General features: G+C 41.4%; 1 protein-coding gene across 1 annotated transcript in view; it reads right to left on the bottom strand.

The window, feature by feature from the left end:
• The window catches only part of LOC135463526 (uncharacterized), a 37,332-nt gene extending 23,643 nt beyond the window's left edge, over positions 1-13,689 (bottom strand). The window contains exons 1-4 of the mRNA XM_064740784.1: positions 13,401-13,689; positions 11,130-11,182; positions 3,709-3,895; positions 950-1,380 (exon numbers count right to left, since the gene is read on the bottom strand). Coding sequence (XP_064596854.1) covers positions 950-1,380; positions 3,709-3,895; positions 11,130-11,182; positions 13,401-13,689 — 960 coding nt within the window. The remainder of the gene's footprint in view (positions 1-949; positions 1,381-3,708; positions 3,896-11,129; positions 11,183-13,400) is intronic.
• Positions 13,690-15,681: the final 1,992 nt, after the last annotated feature.

The following is a 15,681-nucleotide window of genomic DNA, read 5'->3' as shown; positions in this document are numbered from 1 at the left end:
TATGGCATTAGGTAAAATGCAGTGGTGTTCATTGCAATTTATAAGGCGTCACTGGCCTAGAATTACTATTCATTGTGTGTTGTGATCACATTTAACAGACAATAACATTAAAACAATGCAAAGAGACCACGCTTCGAGGCATAGACATAATAGACACAGACCTAGACATAATGAATGTAATAGGCGCGACATAGACTGAAAAAATAGGCGTGACTTAGACATAGATATAACAGACCTGGCATAGACAGGCATAATAAATGCGACATAGACTGACAAAATAGGCATAGACAGGCATAATACATGTGACATGACAGACATAGTAGACGAGACATAGACATATACATGATATATGTATGTCTGTATGTTTGGGGTTTAGCGCTGTACTTAGCAATTTTTCAGTCATATGACGACGAGGAATCACATGTGTAGACATGTATTGTGCCTTCTAGTGGCAGGGCGTCCATGCCGCCAAAGTGCTTCCGCTACTTGAAGCATCATGCCAAAGACACCAGACATGATGTCCCACCCAGTCACATTACAATAACACCGGGCCAACTAACCCCGTTTCCTTGCTCTAGCTCCGCAGTGCTGAGCACCAAGCGAGGCAGCAGCAAGTACCATTTTTTAAGTCTTTAGTATATTTGGTATAACACGCCAAAAGATAAACGTCATTTACATGTAACCCACCAACAGATACATACCATAGGTCTACAGTCATACTTAACACGCCAACAGATAAACGCCCTAGGCCCAGAGTTACATGTAACACACCAACAGTTGTAAAAGTTGTCTCTAGGATATATATGCTGTTACGTAGCATTTCCTGGAGACAACTTTTACAATAATGACTCTCCTTCAGTTTATAATACAGCAGGACAACCAACACAGCAACATCTAATTTACATTGCATAAAATAATATGCAGTCAAATAGAAATCTACTTTTCATACCTGAAGCTCGTTTGTAACTGACTGGTTGATAGTGTCCAGTCTATAGCGGTGCTGGTTCAAATACAACTGAAACTTTTCCTTGTTCTGAAAATGTAAAATGTTGTTATTATCAGCTCTGGGCCATTGGTCGAGTTCCTCCAGGATCAGGTCAGTGGCAGTGTATGCTTTAAGCAGCTTGCGCTTCGTTTCCGGTCCGATTGCGCTCAGATAGAGGGCGCTCTGGTCGCGCTCTCTCTGTAACTGATGAATGAGCGTTCCGAGCTGGGTACTGAATCTGAGGACTTCGCGTATAGATGTGGCGTCCACGTAGCTCTGCATTGTAACAACGAAAGTGTTCGCCGTCATGCCGATTAGGATCAAAAGCGGAACGCACACTACAGAAAAGATACGGAATATCTGTTTCCTTTTGCCGGCGGCTGTGATGGGGTTCCCTGTTGACAGCAAAAGAAGATAATATTGAAAGAATAAACCTGTGTTTTGGAATTAAATAAATGTGACAGCTGAGGAGCGGAAATGAATGCAGTGGCTAATGTGTATAAAATAGACACACTGTCAAACAAATCACCCCAAAATACGTCAAATGAGCATATGGTTGGCTCAGATTAGAAACAATATGTCAGCAGTAATTCCACACCTTGATATAGTTTCAAATGTGAGCTTTGTCCAAACAACATTCAAATGGGATTTCGTATTATGTGTATACACATTTGATGAAACATTTGTAAAATTTAAAAACATTATTCAGAGATACTCCATTTTTGTCTTTTCTTTTAATGACATTTCGTCCTGCTACGTTTCTTTTACCTTTACATTTTTTATGTGCTAACAGAACAACTCTTTGGTCAATCTTGCTGAGATTTGTAAAAGTGTAACAACGAACACCCAAACGAAAAAGTATAAATTTAGACTGGGTGTAAAAAAATGTGACATGTGCGTAGGGTTACGTCTTCACTGTTGGTGTTCAACAGTCTTCATGCAGGCTTGACAAAGATCCGTGATATCCTCAAACCAAACAAATATCCGAATCAAATAAATATAATGAACAAGAAAGGTAAGCGGCCAAGGGAGAAAACTTCTGGAGAAAAAGTTACTTTTTTCAACAAATTTTGCAAACCGCTTTTAGATGTACATATGCCCTATCGTCAACCATTATAGACGGTCTTTACATCTATGTAACACAGCGTTACAAGACTATCACCAACCTTTACAGACTGTCTTTACATGTGCATAACTTAACATTAGAAAGTCATCAACAACCTTTACAATCCGTCTTTGCAAACACTTTACGTAAAATTAATAAACCTATCGCCAGCGGTTTCTGGCTGACTTAACATATACCTGACACGACGTTTTATGATAATCAACAACCTTTATAGATGGTGTTTACATGTACATGTACCGAGCCCTACTAGAACCCTATAACGGACCTTTAAAACCGCCTTCATATGTGCCTAACACAACGTTACAAGTCTATCACCAACATTTCCTGGTCGCGTTTACATGTATCTAAGACAACATTACAGGCCTATTACCAGAATTCCCTAACCACCTTTACAACGTTATCACCAACATTTCCTGACCACCTTTACAAGCCTATTACCAAGCTTTTTTTATCGCCTTTACAAACCTATCACGAATCTTTTCTGACCCTCTTTACAAGCCTATCACCAACCTTTTGTGGTCACCTTTACAAGTCAGTCGCCAACCTTTTCTGACCGTCCTTTACAAGCCTATCACCAATATTTGTGATCCCCTTTACATGTATTTAACACAAAGTTACAAGCCTATCACCAACCTTTTCTGACCCTCTTTACAAGCCTATCACCAACCTTTTGTGGTCACCTTTACAAGTCAGTCACCAACCTTTTCTGACCGTCTTTTACAAGCCTATCACCAATTTTTGTGATCCCCTTTACATGTATTACACAAAGTTACAAGCCTATCACCAACCTTTTCTGACCGTCTTTACAAGCCTATCACCAACCTTTTCTGACCGTCTTTACAAGCTTATCACCAATCTTTTGTGATCACCTTTACATGTATCTAACACAAAAGTTATAAGCCTATCACCAACATTTCCTGGACGCTTTTACATGTCTATCACCGGTCTTTTCTCATCGCCTTTACAAGTATCTGACAAAAAAATACAAGCCTATCACCAACCTTTCGTAACTACCGTTACAAGCTTATCAACAAGCTCTTCTGACGATCTTTACGGGTATCTAACACAAAATTACCCGCACATCGCCAAACCTTCCTTCCCGCCTTTACAAGTCAATCACCAACCTTTTCTGATCGTCTTTACAAACCAATCACCAATCTTTTCTGATCGTATGTACAAAATCTAACACAAAATTACAAGCATGTCACCAACATTTCCAGGCCACCTTTACAGGTATATCACCACCTCTTTCTGATCGTCTTTATAACCTTATCACAAACCTTTTCTGTTGCCCTGTAAAACAAAATTCCAAGCCTATCGCCAACTTTTCCTGTCCGCCTTTACAATCATATCGCCAACCTTTTCTGGTTGCCTTTAAAGATATCTAACACAAAATTCCAAGCATATCGCCAACTTTTCCTGTCCGCCTTTACAAGCATATCGCCAACCTTTTCTGATCGCCTTTACATGAATCTAACACAAAATTCCAAGCATATCGCCAACTTTTCCCGTCCGCCTTTACAAGCATATCGCCAACCTTTTCTGATCGCCTTTACATGTATCTAACACAAAATTACAAGTTTATCACTACCTTTACAGACGGCAGCTAGTCCGCTTTCTCCGCCCGCTCGGATGTTTAACATTTCCATGATGGTTGTGTCGAGCTGGGAAGGGGAAAGACTGATCTCAGAGGTCATCAGAGAGGCTGGCATGGTCGGGGAAACCTGGGTGGGGGTCACTTTGTTTCCTGCTGGCTGCTTCATATTTTGCGGTTCAACTGTCACCTGGATAGGATAACCAGAAGAATAAAAGCCATTCACCATAACATTTAGACAATTGATCTTCAAGTGGCTACACGCTTCATCAGATTTCAGCATTTTACACAGCCATGTTCAGGTAAGAGTTAATAATAAAAATGTGCTGACAAAAAACTCAAGAATATTCCACTTATACGACGGCGGCCAGTAGTATGGTGGGAAGAAAGAGGGCAAAGCCCGGCGGAAATCCATGACCATCTGCGGTTGCTGAGGGACGTTCCCACGTTCTACCGAAGAGGAAGCCAGAATGAGTCGGACTTGAACTGACAAACTACTGAAGCCTCAGGTCGAGGTATGGTAGATACTGAATGTAACGTATAAATCATTACCTTACCTTGAATTTGATAAAGAATGGAAGTCTGACGTGTCAAGTAATCAGGCAGTCTGCAGACCGGTATCCCTGGCCCGTGGGTAGTCAACAGTTTGACCAGGCTTTGCTGCAGGTAGTGCTCAATTGTTGTATAGAACAGGCTGGTCTCAGGGAAAAAGGCAAGAATTAAACACACACCTGCCTTTTATTGTTGATGTTTGTCTGCTTCTGCAGATTCCCTGCGTGTGTGTCGCATTGTTATATTTTGCTTCACCATTGCTTTCGCACCTCCCCCCCCCCCCCCACTCCACCCCACAATTCCCACTCCATCAGCTAAACAGAACGCCTCGCGTCGATAATGAGAAACGCACGTGTTCCTGTCCGGTTAGAAATTGAAAAATAATGATGGTAACGATGATGGAAAAAACGTCAAAGCCTAATAAGAGAGGCGTTGTAATCGACATGTATATGTATACATTGTACCTCGATACATTTTACCTCAAAAGTGTACCCGATACATTGTACCTCAAAACACTGTACCTCAACACACTGTACCTGGACACATTGCACCTCAATACATTGTACCCCGGCATATGGTACCAAGACAAATTGTACCCCATACATTGTACCCGATACTCTATACCTCGATATTGTACATTGACACATTATACCTCAATGCACTGTGCCTCGACACATTGTACCCAATACACTGTACCCGATACATTGTTGCCTGATACATTGTACCTCGACACATTTTACCTGATATATTGTACCTCGACACATTGTACTTCTACACACTTTACCTCGACCATTGTACCCTGATACATTTACCCAACACATTGTACCCGATACCGTGTGCCTCGACACATTGTTTCTTGATATACTGTACCTCGATACATTGTACCTCGACACATTTTACCTGATATATTGTACCTCGACACATTGTACTTCTACACACTTTACCTCGACCCATTGTACCCTGATACATTTACCCAACACATTGTACCCGATACCGTGTGCCTCGACACATTGTTTCTTGATATACTGTACCTCGATACATTGTACCTCGACAAATAGTACCTCGATACATTGTACCTCGACAGTGCACTTTGACACATTATACCTCAATACATTGTTTTTGCACAGTGTACCTTGACACATTGTACCTTGACAAGCTGTAGCCTGATACATTGTACCTCGATACACTGTACCTCGATGCATTGTACCTCGATACATTGTACCTTAATACACTGTACCTCGACACATTTTACCTGATATATTGTACCTCGAGACACTGTACTTCGACACACTTTACCTCGACCCATTGTATACTGATACATTTACCCAACACATTGTACCCGATACCGTGTACCTCGACACATTGTTTCTCTATATACTGTACCTCGATTCATTGTACCTCGACAAATAGAACCTCGATACATCGTACCTCGACATTGCACTTTGACACACTATACCTCAATACATTGTTTTGCACAGTGTACCTTGACACATTGTACCTCGACACGCTATAGCCTGATACATGGTACCTCGACACATTGTACCTCGATAAACTGTACATCGATGCATTGTACCCCGATAAATTGTACCTCGAAACATTGTACCAAATGCATTGTACCTCGACAAATAGTACCTCGATACATTGGACCTCGACATTGCACTTTGACACACAATACCTCAATACATCGTTTTGCATACTGCACCTTGACACATTGTACCTCGACACGCTGTAGCCCGATACATGGTACCTCGACACATTGTACCTCGATAAACTGTACCTCGATGCATTGTACCCCGATAAATTTGTACCTCGAAACATTGTACCCATGCATTGTACCTCGACCCATAGTACCTCGATAGATTGTACCTCGACATATTGTACAGTGACACACTGTACTTCAGTACATTGTACCTTGACACATTGTACCGAATACATTGTACCTCGACATATTATACCTTGATACATTGTACCTTGATACATTGTACATTGACACCCTGTACCTCAATACATTGCACCCCATACATTGTACCTCGATACATTGTACCTCAACATATTGTACCTCGACACATTGTACCCCCATACATTGTACCTCGATGCATTTTACCTCAACACATTATGCCTCGAAACATTGTACCCAATACATTGTACATTGACACATTGTACCTCGATACATTGTACCTGGACACATTGTACCCCGATACATTGTACTTCGACACATTGTACCCTGATACATTATACCTTGACACATTGTAACTCGATACATTATACCTCGACACATTGTACCTCAACATATTGTTTGTGATACATTGTATCTTGACATTGTACCTCAATAGATTGCACCTCGACACATTGTACCTTGACACACTGTACCTAAATACATTGTACCTTGACACATTGTACCTCGACACATTGTACCCTGAAACACTGTACCTCGATACATTGTGCTCGACACATTGTACCCAATACATTGTACCTCGACACAATGTACCTCGATGCATTTTACCTCAACACATTATACCTCCATACATTGTAGCTCGACACACTGTACCCTGATACATTGAACCTCGACACATTGTACCTCAATATATTGTTTCCCATACATATTACCTTGACGTTGTACCTCGATAGATTGTACCTCGACACATTGTACCTTGATACATTGTACATTGATACACTGTACCTCGATACATTATACCACAACACATTGTACCCCGATACATTGTACCTTGACACATTGTAACTCAATACATTGTACCTCGACACATTGTACCTCAACATATTGTTTGCGATAAATTGTATCTTGACGTTGTACCTCGATAGATTGTACCTCGATACATTGTACCTACAATGCATTGTACCTCAATGCATTATATCTCGATACATTGTACCCGGTTACAATGTACCTCGATACATTGTACCCAATGCATTGTACCTCGACACATTGTACCTCAACAAATTGTACCCCGACACATTATACCTCGATGCATTTTACCTCAACACATTATACCTCCATACATTGTACATTGTTACATTGTTCCTCGACACGCTGTACCTTGAACCATTGTACCTCGATACATTGGACCTTGACACATTGTACCTCGATACATTGTACATTGACACACTGTACCTCGATACATTGTACCTCGATATATTGTACCCAATACATTGTACCTCGACACAATGTACCTCGATAAATTGTACCTCGACACATTGTACATTGACACGCTGTACCTCAACACATTATACCTTGTGTCGAGGACCTCGACACATTGTACCTCGACACATTGTACCTCTACACATTATATCTCGACACATTGTACCCCTACACATTGTACCTCAACAAACTGTACGCCGATACATTGTACCTCGATACATTGTGCCTCGATACATTGTAATTTGACAAATTGTACCTCAACTCATTGCACCCCAATGCATTCTACCCCGATACACTGTACCTCCACCTCGGTTAATTTTTATGGGGAGACGGAAACCGCCGACCCTCGGCAGGATACTGACGAACTTTCGCATATCAATTTGCATATCAAATACGTGGAGGTCAAGTGATCTTCAGCAAAACGTCGCCGAGCTTTTCAGGCTTTATCAAGCGAACTTAGTAAATAAGCGTTCCCACATGCGCAATAAGGCAGAATTTCTGCATGACGTGGCTTCCCAGAAAAACCAATAGCGCGCCCTTGAGTGACTCGACTGGCGTCTAAAGTAGACAATAAACTGTGATACTGACATGTGTGTGTGTGTGTGGGGGGGGGGGGGGGGGGTGGGGTGGGGGGGGGGGGGGTCCGCACTCTTTGGGATACACGCATTCGGATTTGCAATACACTAGGATAAGCAGACACGCTACATCCTCTTTCTGTCAGATTTATAGACACTGATAAGCTGAGAAGTGATAATTGCCTTCACATCTGGAAAAACAGTTTAACTTTTAATGTGTTCTCAGAAACACTTTTTCACTTTCACACTGTTCATGGGAATGGGACTTTTGTCAAAAACTTTGCACCAATGGCCATGAAGTCTCTGGAAATCGACATTTTGAGGATGTAATAAATGTTCATGAATGTTTTATTTTTAAATAACTGAAACACATGTTGTCATATTTAACCATAAATTACAGTGTCAACGTTGCCCAGTTAAAGGTGAACAGCGCCAGAACTGCTGAAATATTTAAGATCTAACTTTATGAACATTAATTTAAACATCTAACGTTAAATAACTAACGAAAGTCCTGTTCCTTTGTTTTACATTACACACAGTCCTTCAACAATTTCGTCACTTTCACTGTTTATGCACTCCGCATTGTTCTTGTTGGAGGTTGAAAGACAGGTGCATTCGCAGATGACCTAGGCTAGGGGATCGGTGAATTAAGATCCTCTCGTTGTGATTCGGTTGCACCGATTACAGGAAAAGACCTCTAGAACCGAAGTATGCATCACTAAATAGGCCACTTAAAACTATGCATAAAAATACTTTCATTTATTTTTTTAAAAGATTTTTGTGGAAAGAGTTAAAGGCGCTCAGACATTTGAATTCTAAGGTGGGCTTTATGTACCATACTATCAGAGGTTAGAAACTCTGACGTTACAGGAAGTTTATCCAATCCTAATCACTACACTGAATGTTGGGAAAATTCTTTTTACCCATGAGTGGAAAATCACTAAAAAAAATGTTCCCAAAGATATCTTCCCATCGATCAGGAAAAAAGGGTTCCCATTTACCGTCAATATGGCTCATAAAGCCCACCATAACTTTCAACTATTTGAATACCTTTCAAAAACCATAAAAAATCTGAAAAAATTAATGGAAGTATTTTTACGCATAGTTTTCAGTTGTCTATATGATGGACCTTATTTAATATTTTAGCTTTCTACGATCCAAGTGAGCCTGGTTGGGGGTGTAGGTTATTTCTCCCAGCTGGCACGAAGATATCTACGATTATGTCTGGACGTTCGATTATCATCAGTCACTACATCATAAGACTTCTGGTTGATCTGTTTCGAGATAATTACCTACGTGTAATAAGACCTGTGGTTTATGTGTTTTGAGATCATTACATCATAAGACCAGTGGTTGATCTGTTTCGAGATAACTACTGAGTAATAGCCTACCTGTGGTTGATCTGTTTTGAGATCACTACATCGTAAGACCAGTTGTTGATCTGTTTCGAGATAACTACTTAATAATACCTGTGGTTGATCTGTGTCGAGATAAGTACTCTCATAAGACTTTTGGCTGATATGTTTCGAGATTTGTACCTTTTTCACGAGTTTGTCCTGTATTTTCGAGCAGGCTGTAACCTAACTGTCTCTCCTGTGAAAAGTAGTGAGAGGTGTGAAGTTTACTCAACACCCTCTGGGACACACAGCTAATGCTTACAGTACGGACATACATGGCGTCCGGATAAGTGGACACATGTTACATCGCCGACCACTGAATGTCACTAATGCTTAACGTACTGTGAAAGCGGGGGAACGTACGGGTTTGAACCTCCACCTAAAGCGTTTACAACGTAATGTATGGCTGGACAGTAGGTCTGTTTCATGTTCTAAATCTTGAGAGTACCGGTAAATCAAGTTGTATTTTAATGATCTTTGATTATAGGCCTCCCTCTACATATTTTGCGCCCTATGACTTCTCAGTTTTTGAAAGTTGGTTTAACAGGGCTATTTTGCACTGAAAGCATGTAAGGCGTTATCACTGTTTGTGTGAATGCTGGTTTAACAGGACTGTGCTGCACTACAGCATGTAAGGCGTTATCACTGTTTGTGTGAATGCTGGTTTAACAGGACTGTGCTACACTACAGCATATAAGGCGCTATCACTGTTTGTGTGAATGCTGGTTTAACAGGACTATGTTGCACTACAACATGTGAGGCGTTATCACTGTTTGTGTGAATGCTGGTTTAACAGAACTGTGCTGCACTACAGCATGTAAGGCGTTATCACTGTTTGTGTGAATGCTGGTTTAACAGGCCTGTTGCTGCACTATAGCATGTAAGGCGTTATCACTGTTTGTGTGAACGTTGGTTTAACAGGATTTTTTGGCACTACAGCATGTAAGGCGTTATCACTGTTTGTGTGAATGCTGTTTTAACAGAACTGAGCTGCACTACAGCATGTAAGGCATTATCACTGTTTGTGTGAATGCTGGTTTAACAGGACTATTTTGCACGACAATATGTGCGGCGTTATCACTGTTTGTGTGAATGCTGGTTTAACAGAACTGTGCTGCACTACAGCATGTAAGGCATTATCACTTTGTTTGAACGTTGGTTTAACGGACTAAGCTTCACTATAGCATGTAAGGTGTTATCACTGTTTGTTTGAACGTTGGTTTAACAGGACTGTGCTTCACTATAGCATGTAAGGCGTTATCACTGGGGTTTTATTGGTGGGAATGTTAATGAAGATATACCTCCACTTCGGCCAATGGAAATTTGTACTCCTTTGCCAAGGTCATTTTATGATCTATTATATGGATTCAAGCCCTTATTTTGCTCGTATAAAAAGTGTAGGGTCTTCCTAAGATCAAAGAATTGATAGATTTGAATGGTTTGTCGTGTATCAAAAATATTTGTACTGAAGTAGACGATAAAAACCATGTGTGAAGACCGCTTGAAAACTGTTTAACTACGTGCAGTTCTAGTTATTATTATTATTGCTCTCTCCATTCAATTAGGCATAGGACGTATTTAGGAAATGAGAAACAGAGGGTTAAGATCTGGCGTATTTAAGTGGTCCATGGACTCCATAGATCATGTTGGGAATGCGTGTCTTCTGGTTTAACACCTCACGTGCTGCCATGGCGATATGCTGCGTCATTATAATTCACACCTCTGAGGGACAGATGTTGCCCATACCTGACAAATTGTACCGCTCATTACCTGGTTTTCCAGCAGTGTAAACAACTTACCTGTTAATGAGAAAGTCATTTTCCTTCTCACATAAGAATCAGACTGCTGTTGACAACAAGTTTTAGTTTTAAAGTATACACGAAAAGGATCTCAACGGTTATGTTTCTAAGCCAAATGAAGAAAATGTGCTAATTTTGTGTTTAATTTTCCTTTTTGGGGTATTCTTTATATCTGTTAATTACTCCTCTGTTTTATGCATATTTTTCGTCAATTTTTTCGAAATTACGTCATCATTGATCTTTCTCGAATCCCGGCGAACACGCCAATGTGCAACTAACCTGGTGAATCCTGGTAGCTATAAAGTGAATAACCCGAACGTGTTTAAAGGATTAGTGTTCAGGTTTAGCTAGTGGTCCTTGTTATAAAGATTATAATATGTTTAAACAGTACATTAACGGGAGGGCTTCTGCGAAACGTATTAATGACGTTAAATACACCAAAACAATAGATTTACTGCCCCAGCTGATCTCCAGTCGGCCACCATTAGGGGCCTACGGTTCAGCAGGTGACGTCATAGATGGGCAACCCAAGTCTAGCTGTCCTACATAACCTGCGAATTCCTACTGAAACGATGTCATTTTCTTTGGTTGCTGTTTTACGCCGTACTCAAGAATATTTCACTTATACGACGGCGGCCAGCACTATGGTGGAAGGAAATCGGGCAAGCCCAGGGAAACCCACGACCATCCACAGTTTGCTGGCAGACCTTCCCACTTACGGACGGAGAGGAAGCCAGCATGAACTGGATTTAAACTCAAGGCGACCGCAATGGAGAGAGGTTCAAGAGTAATTGCGCCTCGGTGTCATTTTCGACGTGGATTCTAACTACACAGAAGCGGGGCCTCCGTGGGCAAGGGTGCTAGCACGCCATCACGTTGCGCAGACCCACTCACTAATGCGGTCGCTGTGAGTTGAAGTGAAGCTCATGCTGGCTTCCTCTCCGTCCGTAAGAGGGACGGTCTTCCAGCAAATTGTGGATGGTCATATTACTGGACACGTTGTATAAGTGAAATATTCTTGAATACGGCGAAAAGCACCAGTCAAATAAATAACCCTAACCCTAAATAAATAAATAAATAAATAAATAAATAAATACACAGGAGCAAAAATATGTAAGCTAACCCAATTTGAATCCAAAATGCACGACGTTGAAGTTCCGATTTATGACAATTGTATCTTTGGCCAGGCTTCAGATTTCGAGTTTTCAGACGATGAATTTGATCTTTGTTAAGTCATTTCCAACAGCACTGGTAATACGGACTGATAAGCTATAGCTTACATTTTATGTATTTATCTTAGAATGTAATGTTCCTTTGTTTTTCTTTCCCTCTGTCCGTTTCATGATAAATGTCATTCTATTCCCCTGTGTTATATTACAGGTTGTTTATGACTATCTTGTTTATTATACGCTTGATCATAATTTGTCTGTTCTTTACACATTTGTGTGTCTTTTCACTTCCTATCACTTAAATCACGTGACTTGATTGATAGAGCTCTCTGATCAGTGAAGGTAGATTTAGAAGATTGGATTGTGTCAGGTTTGCGAGAAGAAATGGTAATGCTTTGTGACTCTGAGGGAAATACAAGTTTAAAACTGTACATGCGTCTTTGTTTGTGTACGCAAGTATGCAATACCCCAGTTATTCTAAATTCATACCCGTATGTGAAGACAAGTGCCTGTTATTGTCGGCATTCCGAATAGTCTACATGTATATATATAGTCATCTACAGACCTGAGGTTCTTGTCGACTGTGGTCTGCATTTAGGCCTACTAGCTAAGTCTTTTGAAGCCCAGCTAGCTGCATTCCTCTCGTAACTTTCCCATGAAAAATGGCATCAGTAGATGCGGCTATATCTTTTCCGGGTACAAAATCCTTCTGTCTTGTTATGTAAATCCACGTTTTCCCGGGGGTCAGTTTGTTTGGAAACTTGAAAATAAAAGCATTAACTTCAGGTTCTTGGACGACCTGTTTTAACAACCGTGTGCAGAGTGGGAAACCAGTTGGGAAGAGATTCGATATGCTTATTGTCACACTGATAGATTTTTTAACACTGAACGGTTGGACTTGTTTGGCGTAATTCGGCGGAGACTGCCTAGAGTTGGCGGAAAAAATGTATGAAACCAGCCTCATTATGTAACGATTTTAATTTATTTACCCTTTTTATTTGCCCTTTTTTCAACCTCAGTTAACAGTATATACACGGGTATCTAATTACGTCCCCTCATCCCCGTCCTCGCCCTCGTTCCTAGTTCCTCGTTCTCTCCCTCGTCCACGTCCTTGTTTTCGCCCTCACCCTCGTTCTCGTTCTCAGTCCTCGTTCTCGCCCTCGTCCTCGTTCCTCGTCTCGCTTTCGTCCTTGTTCCTGGTTCTCGCCCTGGTTCCTGATCCTCGTTCTCGCCCTCGTTCCTCGTTCTCGCCCTCGTTCCTTGTTCTTGATCTCGTTCTCGCCCTAGTTCCTCGTTCTTGCCCTCGCCCTCGCTCCTCGTTCTCGCCACCGTCCTCATTTCTCGTTCTCGCCCTCGTGACGAGGGCCGCGAGCCCGTGATGTAGGCCTGCGTGCTATAGATCAATAGTAGTAATCTAAAGCGCCACTATATGAAATTGACGTGTTTATGGCTATGACCACCGTCATATAAGGGAAACATTCTTGAGTACGGCGTAGAACATAAATCGAAGGAAGAAATAAATAAATAAATAATAAATCGATGAGAGCATGTAGCAAACCAAGATGGCCACTGAGCTACAGCTATGATATCTCTGTGTGTGTACATGTGTGCATTGTTCACGAGGTTCTTGGTCAATATTTTTCCATCTGACGTCAGCAGCATGCCAGTTGCGAAGTAAACATATTGATCACGTGATGTTTCTCCTCAGACACAGTTCATTCAATTTCACTGACGAGTAACATTAGTACACATCGTTTACGTCCTCCTGTATCTATGTAATATCTGTCCATCCGTGTAATCTACTGTGACTGGTTGGGACATGTCAGATGGCAGTATACTGTCTTGGTGGAACGTGTCAGTTGGCAGTATACCGTGACTAGGTGAAACACGTGTAATACCTGTATACTGTGACTGGGTGAACCATGTGTAATGGCAGTTTGCTGTGACTGGGTGGAACATGTGTAATGCCAGTTTACTTTGGCTGGATGGAACATGTGTAATGGCAGTATACTGTGACTGGGTGAAACATGTGTAATGGCAGTATACTGTGACTGGCTGGAACATGTGTAATGCCAGTTTACTGTGGCTGGGTGGAACGTGTGTAATGTCAGTATACTGTGACTGGGTGGAACATGTATAATGCCAGTATACTGTGACTGGGTGGAACATGTGTAACGGCCATTATACTGTGACTGGTTGGAACATGTGTAATGCCAGTATACAGTGACTTGGTGGAACGTGTCAGATGGCAGTATACTGTGGCCTGGTGGAACGTGTCAGATGGCAGTTGACTGTGATTTGGTGGAACGTGTCAAATGGCAGTATACTGCAACTGGGTGAAACATGTGTAATGGCAGTATACTGTGACTTGGTGGAACGTGTCAGATGGCAGTATACCGTGACTTGGTAGAACGTGTCAGATGGCAGTATACTGCGACTGGGTGAAACGTGTAATGCCAGTATATTGTGACTGGGTGGAACATGTGTAATGCCAGTATATTGTGACTGGGTGGAACATGTGTAATGCCAGTATACTGTGACTGGGTGGAACATGTGTAATGCCAGTACATTGTGACGGAAAGAACATGTGTAAAGCCAGTATATTGTGACTGGGTGGAACATGTGTAATGCCAGTCTACTGTGACTGGGTGGAACATGTGTAATGCCAGTACATTGTGACGGAGTGGAACGTGTAATGCCAGTATATTGTGGCTGGGTGGAACGTGTAATGTCAGTATACTGCGAATGGGTGGAACGTGTAATGCCACTGTACTGTGACTGGGTGGAACGTGTAATGCCAGTATACTATGACTGGGTGGAAAATGTATAAAGCCAGTCTGACTAGGTAGAACATTGCTCATCCAGATTATACTGGTACCAGATATGTTCCACCCAGTCACTGTCACTATGGCATATTGTTGCAATATTACCTTAGGTAGTGTTATCCCGCTGTTTTTTTTAAGCTAATACCACAACAAAGTAGTCTGATTATTTTGACACATTTACGTTCCACCCAGTTACAGTATAGGCCTACCGACACCAGACCTGTTCGACCCAGTCCTAGGACATTGGCATCAGACATGATGTTGAAAAATGAGTGGTGGCCAGAAGTTTCTTTTCCCATCCAAAATTGTCAGTCACGTTGACGCGTTGCTGTTGTAATATTATTTTGGGTGTCGTTATCGCTTGTGTTTTTTTTTATTAATTTCACAACACAACAAAACAGTTTATTTCCAAGAAGTTTAATATTAAAAGAAAAAAAAATATGGTACGTCTGATCGGAATATTTGTACTGTGCCATCTAAAACAACAATAGTGGCCTGATAAGCC

Source organism: Liolophura sinensis, chromosome 3, assembly GCF_032854445.1.
Source record: "Liolophura sinensis isolate JHLJ2023 chromosome 3, CUHK_Ljap_v2, whole genome shotgun sequence".
Taxonomy (NCBI): Eukaryota; Metazoa; Mollusca; class Polyplacophora; order Chitonida; family Chitonidae; genus Liolophura; species Liolophura sinensis.
This window is presented reverse-complemented; position numbering and strand designations above follow the sequence as displayed.